General features: G+C 59.3%; 1 protein-coding gene across 2 annotated transcripts in view; it reads left to right on the top strand.

The window, feature by feature from the left end:
- CDC42BPB (CDC42 binding protein kinase beta) overlaps positions 1-14,748 on the top strand; it is an 82,329-nt gene that overhangs the window by 31,083 nt on the left and 36,498 nt on the right. For both annotated transcript variants that reach the window (XM_037031700.1, XM_037031701.1), the window contains exons 2-6: positions 3,402-3,493; positions 6,703-6,786; positions 10,135-10,230; positions 12,994-13,142; positions 14,214-14,307. In XM_037031700.1, coding sequence (XP_036887595.1) covers positions 3,402-3,493; positions 6,703-6,786; positions 10,135-10,230; positions 12,994-13,142; positions 14,214-14,307 — 515 coding nt within the window. The remainder of the gene's footprint in view (positions 1-3,401; positions 3,494-6,702; positions 6,787-10,134; positions 10,231-12,993; positions 13,143-14,213; positions 14,308-14,748) is intronic.

Consider the following 14,748-nt stretch of genomic DNA (forward strand, 5'->3'; position numbering starts at 1 on the left):
CCAGGGCTCTCCCCTGGGTCCCTGCGGGTGCGGCCGCCCCCTGCCCAGGGGGGCGGGAGTCAGCTGACCACGGAAGTACACAGAGATGCTGAACTAGAAATGAAAGTCAACACCCCCACCCCAGAGTCCTCCCAGCAGCAGGTGGGTGATGGGTTCGCTAAGCCATTTAGCAAAATGAAAAAGGATTGAATATCAGATCTGTAAAGAGTTGATAACTTTCTAAATAAGCTTTACTAATAAAATGACAAAGGAACAGTGCGTTGATTCTGTCTTGTGAGCCACTTGCACCATAATGAAGGCGAAAAGCAGGGCAGGAGGGGGAGTGGTGTTCCCAGCCCTCAGGTCTGAGTGGGCTAGAGCACGGCACGGCACGCCCACTCATCCTGCTTACTGAGGAGACACAGTCGGGGCGCAGGGTCCCGGCTGGACAGCCCACACAGCAGGGCGTCCAGCCCACAGGGAGAGGGCCTGGCCTTGGAGGGAGCTGCCCCTTCAACAGAAGGGGCACGTCGTGGGTGGCCCGGGTGTGGGGAAGTGGTACGGCGGACGCAGGAGATGCAGTTCGGAGGGCAGGTTAGGAACTGCAGAAATGTTGGTGCCCCTGAGAGCTCTGGGATGTCGTTCTAACAATGGTTTTAAAGTAGTAAAAGTGCCGAGTGCCTGAAAGTGTTCATTGCCCATTTCCTCACCAGAAGAAAGGAACGATTGTGAAAATTAAGTGTTTAGCTGGCATGCTCAGTAGACGCCTGCTTTTCAAATTGTTGGTGTGCAAACTCAGTGAAATGTCATGTATCTGCCGAGATGATTGAGGAGGATGGAAATGTGAGAAGGTAAGAAGTTGAACGAAAGTGGAATACAGGTTACATAAACGCTGTGTCTGAGCAGGAGTTGGGGGGGATGTGGGTGTGGCTCAGTTGCCGAGGGGCGGGGGGGGGGTGCGTTTTCTTATTTCATGAACGTTGCTGTTCGGTTTGTACGTGCAAAACTGTCCCGCCAGCTTGTGTGTCCTGGAGTTCTGTAGCGGTGTGCAGACCTCGTGTTGGACCCCTGCCAGAGTGTCCGTCCCCCGGTGGTGGTGCGGTGGTGGTGCGCTCACGGCCCATCGGCGTGACTTCCTTTCTGAGGGCTCCCCCTGGTGGTGAGGCAGAACTCAGCCGATGAGCAGGACTGCTTTCTTCATGGTGAAGTGCAAGGTGCCCTTTGGTTCCCCCAGGAGATACCCAGAGAGGCTGTGTGTGGTCTTTACTGGCTGTTTAAAGCATGTTTTCACTGGGAATTTGGGGAAGGCTTATTTTTAGTGACATTTGAAAGAAGTAAAGATGTATCACAGGTGACCTCAAGTTCCGATTCAAGGGTTTTCTTTACCTTGGGTTGGGAAAAAATTCTGGGCCTGTGTGTCTTGCTTCCTGACCTCTGTGCCCAAGGGACTTTCCAGTGATGAGCAGTAGCTTCCTGTCGGTGGGCACCGAGAACCTTCTGGGGCCCTGGCTGCTGTTACCATGGCCAGTGAGCTGTGTGGGTCACACTTCAGCGATGTGGCAGCTCCTTAAGGAGAAGCAGTGTAGAATGAGGTGACCACTGTGGGGTCACTTAGAAGCTCGGGAAATGTCCGATGGCCACTTCTGGAGGTAGTGCTGGCGTCGATGTAGGGAGTGGCACGGAAGAGCCCTTCTGGGCACCTGCCGGGTTCCCCTCAGTGGGCGTGTTCCGCAGAACAGTGGTGGTGACAGATGTGAAGAACTGCAGAGAAAAAAACGAGAGCTGGCACGGCGCACGTGGATCCAGAACTACGGGCGGAAACGAGGCCGGGTGCACAGGGTGCAGTTGGCCAGTGGTGGCCTGACTGAGGGTGGGGTGGGCGGCAGTCTGGAGCGCACGGCGTGGTTTCCTGGCTTTCCCACTTACTCCGTAGTCCTGGACGGACCTGGCGCAGCCTCTGGGGTGGTCTCCTGGGGCTGGGGCAGCACATGCGCAACCTCCCCCCGCCGGGGACTTGGAGGACAGATCTTTCTGTCCCGGTGCATGAGGCCGGTGTCCAAAGACGAGGAGTGAGCCAGATGTGCTCCTGTGAACAGGAAAGAAGCCTCCCCTGTCTCCTGCAGCTGCTGGGGTGGCAGCGTGGGGCACAAAAGGTGACCGTTCACCCACCTTTCGAGTTTTTCTAGCTGGGCTAGTGGTCAGATCGACAGGAGATGGGAGGAAGGCCCAGGACAAACTCCGGGTGCCCACGTATGGGTCAGTGCCAGGAGCCCGAGGCTCAGAGCAACAGCAGGCCGTGGAAGCTCATGGGCCGCTCTGGCCTCAGGAGAGGGAGGCAGGGCTGGGTGCCGAGGGGAAGCGGGTGACTGGAAAGGGGAGTGGGCAGAGCAGATTGGTGGCCGCATTCCGGCTGGGCCTGCAGGCTCTGCTGGGTCTCTGCAGTCCACCCACCTCGCTCAGGCTGTGACGCCAGAGTGACGGCCCTTTCCTTCACGCAGGTTTTTCTGCCTGACTCCGAGGCAGCGCGTGGGGAGGCCAAGGGGTCTTCCCGCACCTCTTGTTCCCTAATAACCAGCTTCAAACCAGTGTCTCAAAGGCAAAACTTTGGCCCCTGGGCCACTTTGATCCCTGCGTCCATCTTCCCGTGGCCCTTCCCCTGCTGGGTCCCTATTCCCTCTTAGTGTGGGGCTGGTGTTCATGCTGGATTTAGGGCTCTGCCCCTCCCTGTTATGTCCCCGTGTCGGTGTGGAAACTGATGTTCCCAAGACCCCACTTGGGAATAAGACCAAGACCAAGACCATGCCAAGACCCCGCTTCCAAATAAGTCATGTTCACAGCTTCTGGGTGGACATGATTTGCTGTCCAAGAAGTTTGGCTCTGTTTTTTCTTCTCAGAATAAGGGTAATAAACAGACTTGACCTCGAAGAGTGGCTGTGCGGACATGCGAACGCAGTGTGAGTGGGGTTGCTGTGAGCACACGGTCCCTCACGGTTCCCAAGGGCACCCCCAGCTGTGCCACCGGGTCAGGTGAGCTCAGTGCTCACTCCCCAGGCGAGCTGGCCGTCAGAGCAGCTGGCGGTCAGAGCAGCTGCAGGCAGACAGGGACGCACTGCAGCTGCTCAGGTGGCGGTTGGTAGGTGGGTCTCGCCTCCTGTGGTCCTCAGTTGGGACCCTGCTGTGCCAGCATTTGTTACGGGGTCTGGGTGGCAGTGGCGCGTAGGCGCTGTGGTGCACACCCACCTTCACTCCCTGTGCGAGCTCACTCTGCAGAACTTCCAGACAGTAAACGTTTTTTAAAGGATTTATTTTAAAAGGAGGCATTTTTCTATAAAGAGTATAACTTATTGGAATATCTCAGTCAATTATATTTTTACAGAGCGTCAGCTTATTCAAGTGTTAATTTTGTCTTTTTAAACTTCTAGCTAAACCATTTACCCAGCTGGTGAAGGAGATGCAGCTTCGACGAGAAGACTTTGAAATAATTAAAGTGATCGGAAGAGGCGCGTTCGGCGAGGTGAGGCAAGCTTCGTTCTGTTAGTGTGGCCTGGGTCTCGGAAACCACGTCTGGCGCTCTTGGGGCCCTCGTGTTGGCAGCATCTGGAGGGTGTGCTGGGACACAGTCAGAGAGGGGGATGCGGGGGAGAAAAGTAAAACGGAGGCTTGTGCCTGGCGAATTACCCCAAATACCCTTCAGGTTCAAAGAGGTTCTTATGGACACGTTTTTTGGTGGGGTTTTTTTTTTTTTTTTTTTTTTTTTACGATTTTATTTATTTATCCTCAGAGGGGAAGGGAAGGAGAGAGGGAGAGAAATATCAGTGTGTGGTTGCCTCTCATGCACCCCTTGCTGGGAACTGGCCTGCAACCCAGGCATGTGCCCTGACTGGGAATCGAACCAGCGACCCCTTGCTTCACAGGCCCGTGCTCAATCCACTGAGCTACACCAGCCAGGTGGACAAGTTTTTTAAAAACCCATTTGTTAATTGAAAGTTTTCTTTCAAATGCGCAGAGTGTAGTTACGGTGTTCTCATCATCTGCGGTGCTGCCAGGAGTCGTGCCCGCCGAGCCCGCCTACCCGGTGTCGGGAACAGGCAGCCTGCCCAGTGTGTGCTCAGTGTGGGTGCTTGTCCTCACCCCAGGCGGCCGCTGGTGGTGGCCCCTGCGTAGGGCACTCTCCTTTCAGGAGCTGTCGCCTCTTGGACTGTGGGCAGTGAACCCCAGTACTCGGGTTTCACCGCCAGCCCTCTGCAGGATCAGAAGTGGCAGTGAGGACGTGCCTGCTGGCGCGCACCCCCTGGGCGGACGACCATGCATGAGATGGCGTGGGCTGTGTGGGCGATTTGTGTGCACTGGCGGAAAGCAAGCGAGCACAGTCCCATGAGCGCGGGTCTTTGCTCCGAGGTGTCTGGTGTGACTTCTGAGTCTCACCTGTGTTAGAAAATGTCTCTTGAGCTGCCCCCCCACCCCGCAGGTCTTCAGTGGGACACACCTATACCACTGCCGTGAGAAGGCCTGCCTGGGGGGCAGGCATCTGCGTGCGGGCCCCCATTTCTTCCCTGGAAACTGACCCTTAGTCCTCTGACTGGCCCCCATCTCCTGGAGTCATACCTTGCCTCCCCCCGCCCCAGCCCTGTCTCCCAGCTCCCCTTCTCCACCCCATCCCTAAGAGTTGGTCCCACTGAGGGTCTGAGGAGGGGAAACAGCACCACGGGGAGCTGTGCGGGGGCAGCTCTGTCCTCGAGTAGTAGCTCCTCCCAGACCCGCCCAGGCCGTCTGGTCTCCAGGCCACCTCAGGACTGCCCTGGGTCCCAGACTCCTCACCAAAGCCAGCTCACTGCAGGCTGGGATGGGACTGGGCGGTGTTTCTGTTGTCACGTTAACACTGGAGTTCAGGTACACATGACACGCCAGATCTGAGGGGACGGACATTCTGCATTATGGTAGATGCTCACACCTGCGCAACCAGCGCCCCGAATGAAATGGTGCCTTGTCCCCTGGAAAGTTCCCTCCCCCTGTTGGCCCCATCAGCCACCAGAGAACTTGGTCTGAAGGAAGAAGCAGCAGCTCTCTGAGGAAGGTGTGGCTTTGTCGTCCCTTCGTGAGAGGAAAGAGAAAGCCTGTTGGGATTACAGCTGAGTCAGGTCAGGGTGTACTGAGGCTGGCAGCACCCTGGCCCCGGCGCCGTGCCAGGCTTCGGGTCTGGCTGTCACAGCACCCACGCTGCAGTGTCCAGGGGGCATGGGGAGGCGTCTTCGGGAGGAGAGCGGGCCCCTGCTGTGCCTGGCGGTGGGCAGTCTCTTCCTGCTCCCCTCTTCCGAAGAGCTGAAGCAGGACTCAGCTGTCGAGTCCCCGAGGAGATGAGAGTGGTCGCCTCTGGGTCCCTCCGGGTCAGCAGAGGCACATCCTGCCCTGTCTGTCCAGGAGCCCCTGCTTCTGCCTCCCTGCTGCTTCCTCCCAGGCTTCACCCCCTTCTCTGCACCCCTGTCCCACTTTGACACCCGGTCAACCCACCCTGGCCCCGCGGCCTGGGCTCTGGACACGAGCGCTCCTCGCCCACTCCTCGGTCCAGTGTGCGGACCCTGTGTGCTCACCTGTCTCCCTTCCAGAGCTAGGGTCTTGGACTCTGTGGAATCTTACTCATGCCCCGTGGCCTTCCCCGGGTGTTCTCGTCATCCCCTACCTGAAAGGCGCAGCCTCTCTGTTTCCGATGGCACCAAGCGGATCACAGAAATGAGGACACTCTTCATCGGTGTGGAGACCAGAAGTGCCCTTCACATGTGGTTCTGATGGAGCTACGGTTTCCTAATGACAGGCCAGGGGGCCTAGCGGGGTGTGCTGCTCGCAGACTCCCTGCCCAGTGCAGGAAGGTTGGATTTGGTGTGGCTGTCGCCGTGATGTAGTTTGTACAAGCATGTGCCCAAGGGTGAGACGGCCACACCTTAACCCTTCCGAGCCCAGAGTCCACGTCTGTGAACTCCAGGTGCTTACCATAGCCCCTGGCAAGCGTCGTGCCGAGGATGAGCTGAGAGCGTGCGGACACATCGCTCAATGTGGTTCTCAGCACATGCCGGTGCCCCTGGTGTGCCATGGGGACCTTCATGGTGTCACTGTGTGCTGTGCACTGTTCAGAACGCGAGGTGGCAGGTCGCCGAGGAACCCTGTTTCACGTGGGCTGTGTGACCGCCTGCCACTGGCAGCAGAAAGGTCTGTTCCTCGTGCAGAAGTTTCTGTCGCTGCCAGTGTGTAGCTAGAGTTTTGCGGTGGAGCTTAGGGCGCGGAACGAGAGAGTCACGTAAGGTAGAGAGCACCTGTAATGGTGCAAACGTCACATCTGGTGTTGGTGGTGATTGAAGAGCTCATTCGAGATTTATTAGGGACCAGGCAGTCCAGGAGGACTTCCTGGAAGAGGTGGACGTGAGTTGTACTGTAAAGAGTATGGCTGACAGCCAGCATGCTGAGTGCTCTGTGCCTGACTCCATTCGGAGCATGTCCAGTGAACCCCCTAACACACCCAGTGCTCAGCACTGAAGGTTTTTTTTTCACCTGAGCAGGTGTGATCATTCAAGCTGTTGTGTGGCTAAAATTAAGTTTTGATGCTTCACAGGGCAAATCCTCATTTACATGAAAACTTGAGTTTCCTTACAGCTCATTTTTCAGGGTTTCCAGGCAAGATTTCACTGTAGTTTCGTGATATTGTGCTTTTCTGAAACTCCGTTTGTATTCTAGGTCGCTGTTGTCAAAATGAAGAACACTGAACGAATTTACGCCATGAAAATCCTCAACAAGTGGGAGATGCTTAAAAGAGCAGAGGTGAGCGGGGTGTGAGCGAGACCCACCGCCCTGTGAGCCTGGGCCTCCCCCCCGGGCAGGAGCCAGCTGCTCTCTGTCCTCGGGATGCTAGCTGCTCCTGTGGCTGCTGCTCCGCCTTGGTGGGCACGCATGTCCCCATGTCCCACCTGAGAGACCCCCCGCCCCGTCTGTGGGTCAGCGTGGCGTTTGCCACGAGGACAAAGGGAAGCTTCATGGAACTGTCAGGCATGTCTCAGTCCCACTGCGTGTGGGAAGGGAGCGATTGGAGTTGGGGCCCACTTAGGTGTGGAAACGGCTGGGTGTTCCCTCCTAGAGGCGCAGTGAAGACTGTGAGTAACGGCGCGGGACTGACTGCTGCTTGGCAGTTTGGTCCTCTTTCTTGCTCCCGAGCGCCCCTGTGGCAGCTGCTCATGCCCAGTGCCCTCTGCCCAGCCTGAGCTTGGCCCCTGCTGAGACTGGCAAGGCTGCGCCGAGCCCAGGCCTTCTCTCTGGGCGTCTGCAGACTCAGCCCCAGCACCTCCACCTTCACTTCCATCTCCATCTCCATCCCCCCCCGCCCCCCCCCCCAAAGTTCCTCCATTGCCTCCGAGCCGGGAGGCCTCCCTTCCCAGGGCTGCCAGGTGACCGCTGGGCTTGCCCTTTCCGACTTGCCCTGGTCCTCTCGTGCGACCCCCCACCAGCACGCCCTCGGCGCACCGTGTTACCCAGTTCTCCCTCTGGAATCAGCCTCCCCTGCGTTTGGAAGTTCCTCCTTTGGTTTCCGGTCTGTTGTCCTTTCCCTCTAGACCCTCTCTGTGGTTTGAGTTGGCCTGTCCCTCTCTCGGTCTGCAGTGCTCACCTGCCCACGGTAACTCCGCCTTGGGCAGATGGCCGTGCAAGCCCCTTCAGTGGGATTGCTCCCCCGAGCTTCAGGTTGTCACCGTGTTTGGGGTGGGCATTCTCACCCCAGTGTTCCACCCATCAGTGTCCCACGGCGGGCCTCACGCCCACCGCGTCTGACCCAGGAGGGCTGCTCCATCCCCAAGCCCCTCCTGCCCCTGCTGCGGCGCCTGCTCTGGGTCTCACACCCGCTGGGTGCCCTGTGAGGAAGGTCGGCTGACTGCGTGTGGGCCGGTTTTGTGTTTGCCTGGGCTCAAGGTCTGGTGGCCCATGGCTCTGCCTTAGCCTGGCTCCTTCTGCTGCTTCCAAGCCACCCTCCCCCTCCTCTGTCCTCATGCTACACCCCCCCCCCCCACCTCCTGCCACCTTGGCCCAGCTTCTCGCCTCACGGTGCCACTTGGGGAACGCAGGGGTGTCTGTGAGGACACAGTGTTCCGAGGGGGGAAGGCGGAGCTGCTGTGGCGGGATGTTTGGGGGAGGGGAGGGGAGGGGGAGGGGCACGTGCCATTCTAGGTTACGTTTTTACAGGAGTGAGTGAAAGAAGATAGCCAGAGTCGTGTTTAATAGATCTTGTTAGACTAACCTCTGAAGCATCTGTGTGTGTTTCAGTTTTAAAAGTCCTGACAGCTGGCTGGTGTGGCTCAGTGGACTGAGTGCGGGCCTGCGAAGCAAAGGGTCGCCAGTTCGATTCCCAGTCAGGGCACATGCCTGGGTTTTCAGCAAGGCCCCCAGTAGGGGGCGTGTGAGAGGCAACCACACATCCACATCCATGTTTCTCCCCCTGTTTCTCCCTCCCCTTCCTCTCTCCCTCTCTAAAAAAAAAGTTGTGGCAGTCCCAAGGGTAGGGAGAGACAGCTTCTCCTTACCAGGGTGAGCACACCAGGGTTAGGGCCACACTACTTGTTGAAGTTAGACCCGGTGACACAAGATAAGAGGTTGGCAGGGCGATGGAAGAGGTGCAGAGCCATGGGAGATCATAGTTTGTAGACCTGCTGGCTAAAAGTTCAGCTTTCCTGGTGATAAAAAATAGTAAAAGCTGTTAAAAAAAAAAACCCTGCTGAATAACGCATGTGCTTCCTGTGTGAGCCGCCATGCCACACCCCAGTTTAGAAACAGGCTTCACTCTGCATGTGGACAGGCAGGTGCCAGGGACCTACCAGGAGCATCCCCGTGACTGTCCAGGCTGGGCCGGCCCTTCCGGCCCGAGGTGGGCAGCCCTGCCTGCGGGGCCTGTGGGGCCCAGTGTGCCTGCACCCGCCCGTGCCGTCTCTGCTCCCAGTTCCTGAGTTGGGACACGCCCACCTCAGTCCGTCCTTTTTGAAAGATGCTCAGAGCAGAAAAATCTACAGAAGCAGCAAGTCCAAAGGCCATGGTGAGACTCAGATGGGAGAGCAGGTAGTGCGTTGCCTTCTGCCCTGCGCGCGGGTCTCCATCGGGTGCTTCTGTGCTCCCGCATTTCACATCTGAGGGGTGCGAGTCTTCTGTGAAGTGTTTGGTGAGAAGGATGTTTTGTTTTCATTATCCAAAGGCCTGGTTACTTATATTTTGCAAAAGCGCCCCTTTGCTCCCCTCCGGGCACTCCCGCTCACTCCAGGTAACCACCCACTCACGTGCTCCCCCGTCGCTGCTTTCCGCCTCCCCTCTGCCACCACGGCTTGTTCCCTGTTCCTGTGGGTGCGCTTCTGTTTTGTTGAGTCACTTGCAAGTGAGGTCATATGGTGTTTGTCCTTTGACGACTGACCGGCTGCCCTGAGCTGTTCTCTGGAGCCCATGTGAGTGGCAGGCTTCTGCTCTTCCGCGTGGTTGAGCGACATTGCGTTGTGCACGTGGGCCACACCTCCTTTCCCTCTTCGTCTGCTGATGGGTGCGCACGCACTGTTTTGAAGTAATGGTTTTTGGTGTTTTGGGTAAATACTGAGAAGTGCAGTTGCTGAGTCATGGCAGCTCTATTTTTGACTTTTTGAAGACTGTGCTGGTTTCCACAGTGGCTGCACTGATTTGCAGAGCTGCCAGCAGGGTGTGAGGTCTCCCTTGTCTGCCCATCCTTGCTCCTGGTCACTTTTAAATGCAGATGCCACCCGTGCACTGAAGCTCTCGGTGAACACAGACCACAGCCGTCTGATGGTCAGTCTTGGCCTGCGTGCTCTAGGCCGTGGGTCCTTGTAGTGGGGTCCTGTTGGGATGTGTGCACTGGTGTCCTGCAGATAAACCACGCCTCTTAAAAGTAACCCCCTCCCCCACCTGGGTGAGTAAGCAGGTGTGTGCCCAGGCTGCCCCAGATGGCTGACCTGGTGTAGAGAAGTTGTGTGATGCTGGGTGGGAGGGGCCCCACCAGGAAGCAGTTGCTGAACGCAGCTGCCTGAGGAGAAGAAGCGTGCCTGGTTCTGGGAGAGGGCAGGGCCCTCTGCTGAGGAGCAGGCCCTGCGGGGCGGGGGCGGAGGGATGAGCGGCTTCCCCACTGCCTTGCAGACCGCTTGTTTCCGGGAGGAGCGAGACGTGCTGGTGAACGGAGACTGCCAGTGGATCACCACCTTGCACTACGCCTTCCAGGACGAGAACTACCTGGTACGTTGGTGCACCTTGAACTGTGCCGCCGTCCGCAGGGTCTTCCAGGGCGGACCGTGGCGCTCTGTGCGTGCTCCCCTCTCCTTACTGGATCACCCGATTGTTCTGTTCTCTGGGTTCATTACCTTTAAATAAATGGTTGGGGGGGCGTCAACGTTTTCTGCTTTGAATAAGAATGGGAAATGGCTGTGGGGAGTGGAAACATTCCGATGTGACCGCCATGTGGGTGTGCGCGTCCCTGTGCAGGGTCCAGTCCTCCCCAGGGGACGTGCTGGCCTCCCAGGAGCCTCCCAACACAGTTTCTGGGTGACCGTTGGTTCCCACGTTCTTGTCGTCTGTTATTCTGAGTCGAGTTGGGGCTTGCTGTCTGTTGCTTACTCGTTGGCACTGACTCGCGAGTGTGCGGAGGTGAGCGTGGACCCAGTGAGATGGCAGAGGGGCCAGGCCTTTGGCCCGCGCACTGACGGAGGCACGGCTGCCCTGTCGGCGTTTTAACTCTGAGGCCGACTCTGCAGCTTTGCCTGAACCCAAAAACATCCACACCGGGGAGCTGCGGGTGCACAGGGGTCTCAGCCTTGCCCCTCTGTCTAGTGCATGGCTGGCAGTGGCCACTCGGAGGGTCACTGCGGCCTCAGGTCAGGGACCTAAATTATGTTCTCTCTGTGACGACCGATGTGTGTTCTTGGTCATGTCTGTTCACAACGTGCAGCACAGTGTGGGCTCCGTTGTTGACTCTCAAGCACGCTCTCAAAGGCCCAAGAGATGCTGTAGGTTCAGACACCGACGGTTAGGCAGAACGGTTTCTGCAACCAGTGTGGCTGCTCCGATGGACTGTCTTCTGTTCGCTTCCTGTTTCGAACGAGGTTTCTAAGGTGCACCAGGCAACACACATCTCACGAGGGGAAACGATGTTTTTTTGTCTGTGCTATTTTTCCTGAAGTCAGCGTGGCGTGTGGTCTCTGCAGCATTCGGCATGGTGCTCGGCCGAGCCAGTCAGGGCTCCAGCCAAGAGCCCGTCTCCGTGAGTGTGGAGCCGCCCAGTTAGAGCCACAGGGGGACTGGGCAGAGGAGGAAGGTGAGGGCCCTGGCATCTTTCAGCGTGGGGACATGGAGCCGGCCCCGCCTCGTGGTCCGCAGGCCCAGCCCAGCTGCTCCCCTGACGCCACCAGCAGTGAGGTCCCTGCTGCTGTGGCACCATGGCAGGTGCCACCCCGTGGGGTGACTGACGGGGACAGCTGGGCCTGGCAGCTGGCAGCTCGAGCTGTGTGGACACACGGCCGGCTGGCAGGCTCCTGGGCCACCCACAGAGCCACTTTGAGTCGTGGTCTCTGTCGTCAGTTTCTGAGCCCCGTGCTTCGTGGACAGTTAACCTGCTTCCTGACTCAGCTCCTTGTGGGCCGTGACAGAGGAGCTCACCAGCCTGGTGTTCGTTCCAACGCAAGGGTCTCCTCGTCGGCCTCGCGTGACCTTCCCCTTCACTTTTCCTGCAGCCCCGTTCCAGGCGCCCGTCAGCCGCGTGGGCACAGTGCGCTGGCGGTTTCCTTTTTAGGTGTCTAGTAGACGTGGGGACCGCGAGGCTTGTCTGGACATGGTGCCTGGCCCCTTCCTGCCGCTTTCTCTGGGGCCGAAGACCCTGGCTCTCCGTTCACCTGGCCCCCCGCACCCTGCGGGCGTCCACCACGGGGTGCGGGCTCCTCCTCCTGCGCCTGCAGCGCCTGCCCGTGCCTTCCTTCTGTCCGCCCCTGCCCAGGCCGTCACCCTCGCTGCTACCTGGGTCACCACCCGTCTCCGGCCCAGCCCCCGTCCCTCCCCTCTGGTGCCCTCCTCACAGGGCAGTGTCAGGAAGCTGCGAGGCGCCAGCCAGTCCAATCCCAGCCCCCTGCCCTGGCCTCTCGCTCTCCGCTCTGGTCACACTCCAGCGGGAGCCACCACTTCTCGTTCCCACAGCGGCCAGTCGCTCTCCTCTTAGCCTCTGTGCCCCTGTCTCTCTGTCTCACTGGGCCTCGCCTCCGTGCAGCGGTCCGCCTGCTGCTGCTTTCGCACCTGTGGCTTCGTAGGCCTGTGCTCAGCTCCACCTTGCTTGTGGTTACATCCCCGCATGCAAGTCAGCTGGTGGGAGAGAGGCCTGCCTGAGGCTGCCCTCTGGCGTGGCAGAGGGGGCAGGGGGTGAGCCTTGAAGGGAGGGTCTGAGGCTGGGGGAGGGGCTGCCAGCAAAGCCTCCTGAGCATGGGGCACGTGCCTCGTTTTCAGGAGACGTGACGGTGTCGTGGGGGGCACCTTGTGCATTCAGTTCCTCGCTGTGCCCCTCTGGCTGGGCGACCTTGAGCCTCGATCCCGCCTTGTGGAGTGGAGTGGAAGGCGGGGATGGTTGATGGAGACCAGGTCCTGGGTGGAGATGTGGAGCCTGAAGGGGAGGTGCCAGCTGCTCGGGGAATGGTGACTGTTACAGGGTCCCAGTAAACATCCCACGACTGTTCGTCAGGGCAGTGGCGGTTCTTCCCCACTGACGAGTCAGTGCTCAGAGCAGAGCCTCCATCTCTTGAGAAGAAGCCAGCACAAAGGAAGGCAGGCCCCCAGCTGGGACCACCAGCCCCTCCTCCAGCAGTCTCCGAGGCTCGGCAGCCACCCAGGGCTGGCAGTGGCTGCAGCTGGGACGCCGCCCAGGCAGACTCGGGGTCCCAGGGCCCTGGGGTAGACGTCCGGTCTTTGGTGGGCAGGTATGGCAGTGACTAAATGCCGTTCCCTCCCCTTCCCTGTCTGTAGTACTTAGTGATGGATTACTATGTGGGCGGTGACCTGCTCACCCTGCTCAGCAAGTTCGAAGACAGGCTTCCGGAAGACATGGCACGGTTCTACATCGGGGAGATGGTGCTGGCCATCGACTCCATCCACCAGCTCCATTATGTGCACAGGTAATGGCCGCCCCACTCTACAGGGCCTCGTCCCGAGGCTAGCCTGCGCCGGGAGCTACGTGCCCGTGCTCACCCTGCGTTGCTGTGTGCCAGCCACTCTCCCAGGTGGCCCCTGTAAACCCCAGCGCCCACAGCTCCACTGCCGCTGCTGAGAGACGTGCTTGTCAGCGCCAGCCGCCAGTCCTAACACGGAGCAGACGCTGGCCTGCCCTCCCCTGCGCACCTCAGAGCCTCACGCCGCCCCCGCCCAGTGCCCCCTCTCTAAGCCCCTCGTTAGACTCCATAGGGCCTGTGGCTTCGAGCACCCACAGATGCTCACAGAAGGCCGCTGGGCTTGCGGGGGACGGGGGGCGGGGGCCGTGTCAGGCTGCTTCTTCTGGGTGGGATGTAGCTCTTGGCTCCCGTTTGTTGGTGAGGCTCACAGTGTCGGGAGGAGTGGGCCCTGCCCCTTCCGTCGCATGGGGACTGCCCTAGAGTCCACACTTGGCTCGTGGGAGTCGTGCTGCTGGGGACACGCTTGTGCTCCTTGCGGGCATGCCCTCCTTTGCTTTCAAAGCTCGGGGTCCCTTTTCACGCTGTCCAATCAGAGGAGCTTACTCTGCCAGGGAGCTGGCTGGCACTCTGTGTCCTCCCTGCACCCTGCCTACGCTTGCAGGTGCCCAGAACAGCAGGAGGGGGCCACAGGGTCGAGAGGCAGGGCGAGCGTCCGCTGCCGCCCTCCACCAGCTGCCCTGTCCCTGGGCAGGCCACCCAGCTGTCCCTGTCTTTGTCTGTGAAGTGCAGGTTGGGGCCCCTGGCGGGTTCACCTCTCCACCTGACCCACCCATGCCCACACCCCACCCCTTCACCTTGTCTCTGTTTCTCCTGCTCCTTCATGGTGGGGGCGCGTGGCTGTGCAGTGGCACTGGGGCACGGGGGCGGGGCTTGGTGATGACTGGCAGCCACACCTGAGTGCGAGGAGCAGGGAGCGCTTCCTGCTCGCTCCAGCCACGGCCTGGAGCCCGGTTGGGGCTTCGGCCGGCTGGCGCAGTGCGTGCGGACAGGTGACACGTGTGCTCGTTCTGCGGACAGGGACATCAAACCTGACAACGTCCTCCTGGATGCAAACGGCCACATCCGCCTGGCCGACTTCGGGTCCTGTTTGAAGATGAATGACGATGGAACTGTAGGTATTTTTGGTGGGGCTTTCTGCTTTGGTTTTGGGGTTTGCGTGCAGTTAGAACAGGCTGAACATTGCCGTTTGAGGTAAAGTTAAGACGCCCACTCTACTCATGTGAATTGAGACAAACCCGCTGAGGAGTTTACGTTTAAAGAAGTTACCAGGCGTCTTCTGAAGGAGGCTTTGTGCGGCCCCCCCAGGCAGCGGGAGGCGGCTCCAGGTGCTTCTTAAAGCGCCCTGGTTGGGCCCCTGAGCGGGACAGATGCCAGCGGGACACCCGAATTCCGGTCTGGGGATCGAGCACTTCCTGCCCATCAGGGGTTCTCCCCACGGGCAGTTTGGCCCCGGAGGTGGGGTCTTGGGTGCCAGCTCTCCATGGACCAGCTGACCCTGCTGATGAGCAGGAGGCTGCCAGGCCATGGCTGGGACGCCCGGGCTGGGGCCACA

This window comes from Sturnira hondurensis, unplaced genomic scaffold (assembly GCF_014824575.4).
Source record: "Sturnira hondurensis isolate 20B ecotype Veracruz unplaced genomic scaffold, ASM1482457v3 Scaffold0021143, whole genome shotgun sequence".
In the NCBI taxonomy this organism is placed as follows: domain Eukaryota; kingdom Metazoa; phylum Chordata; class Mammalia; order Chiroptera; family Phyllostomidae; genus Sturnira; species Sturnira hondurensis.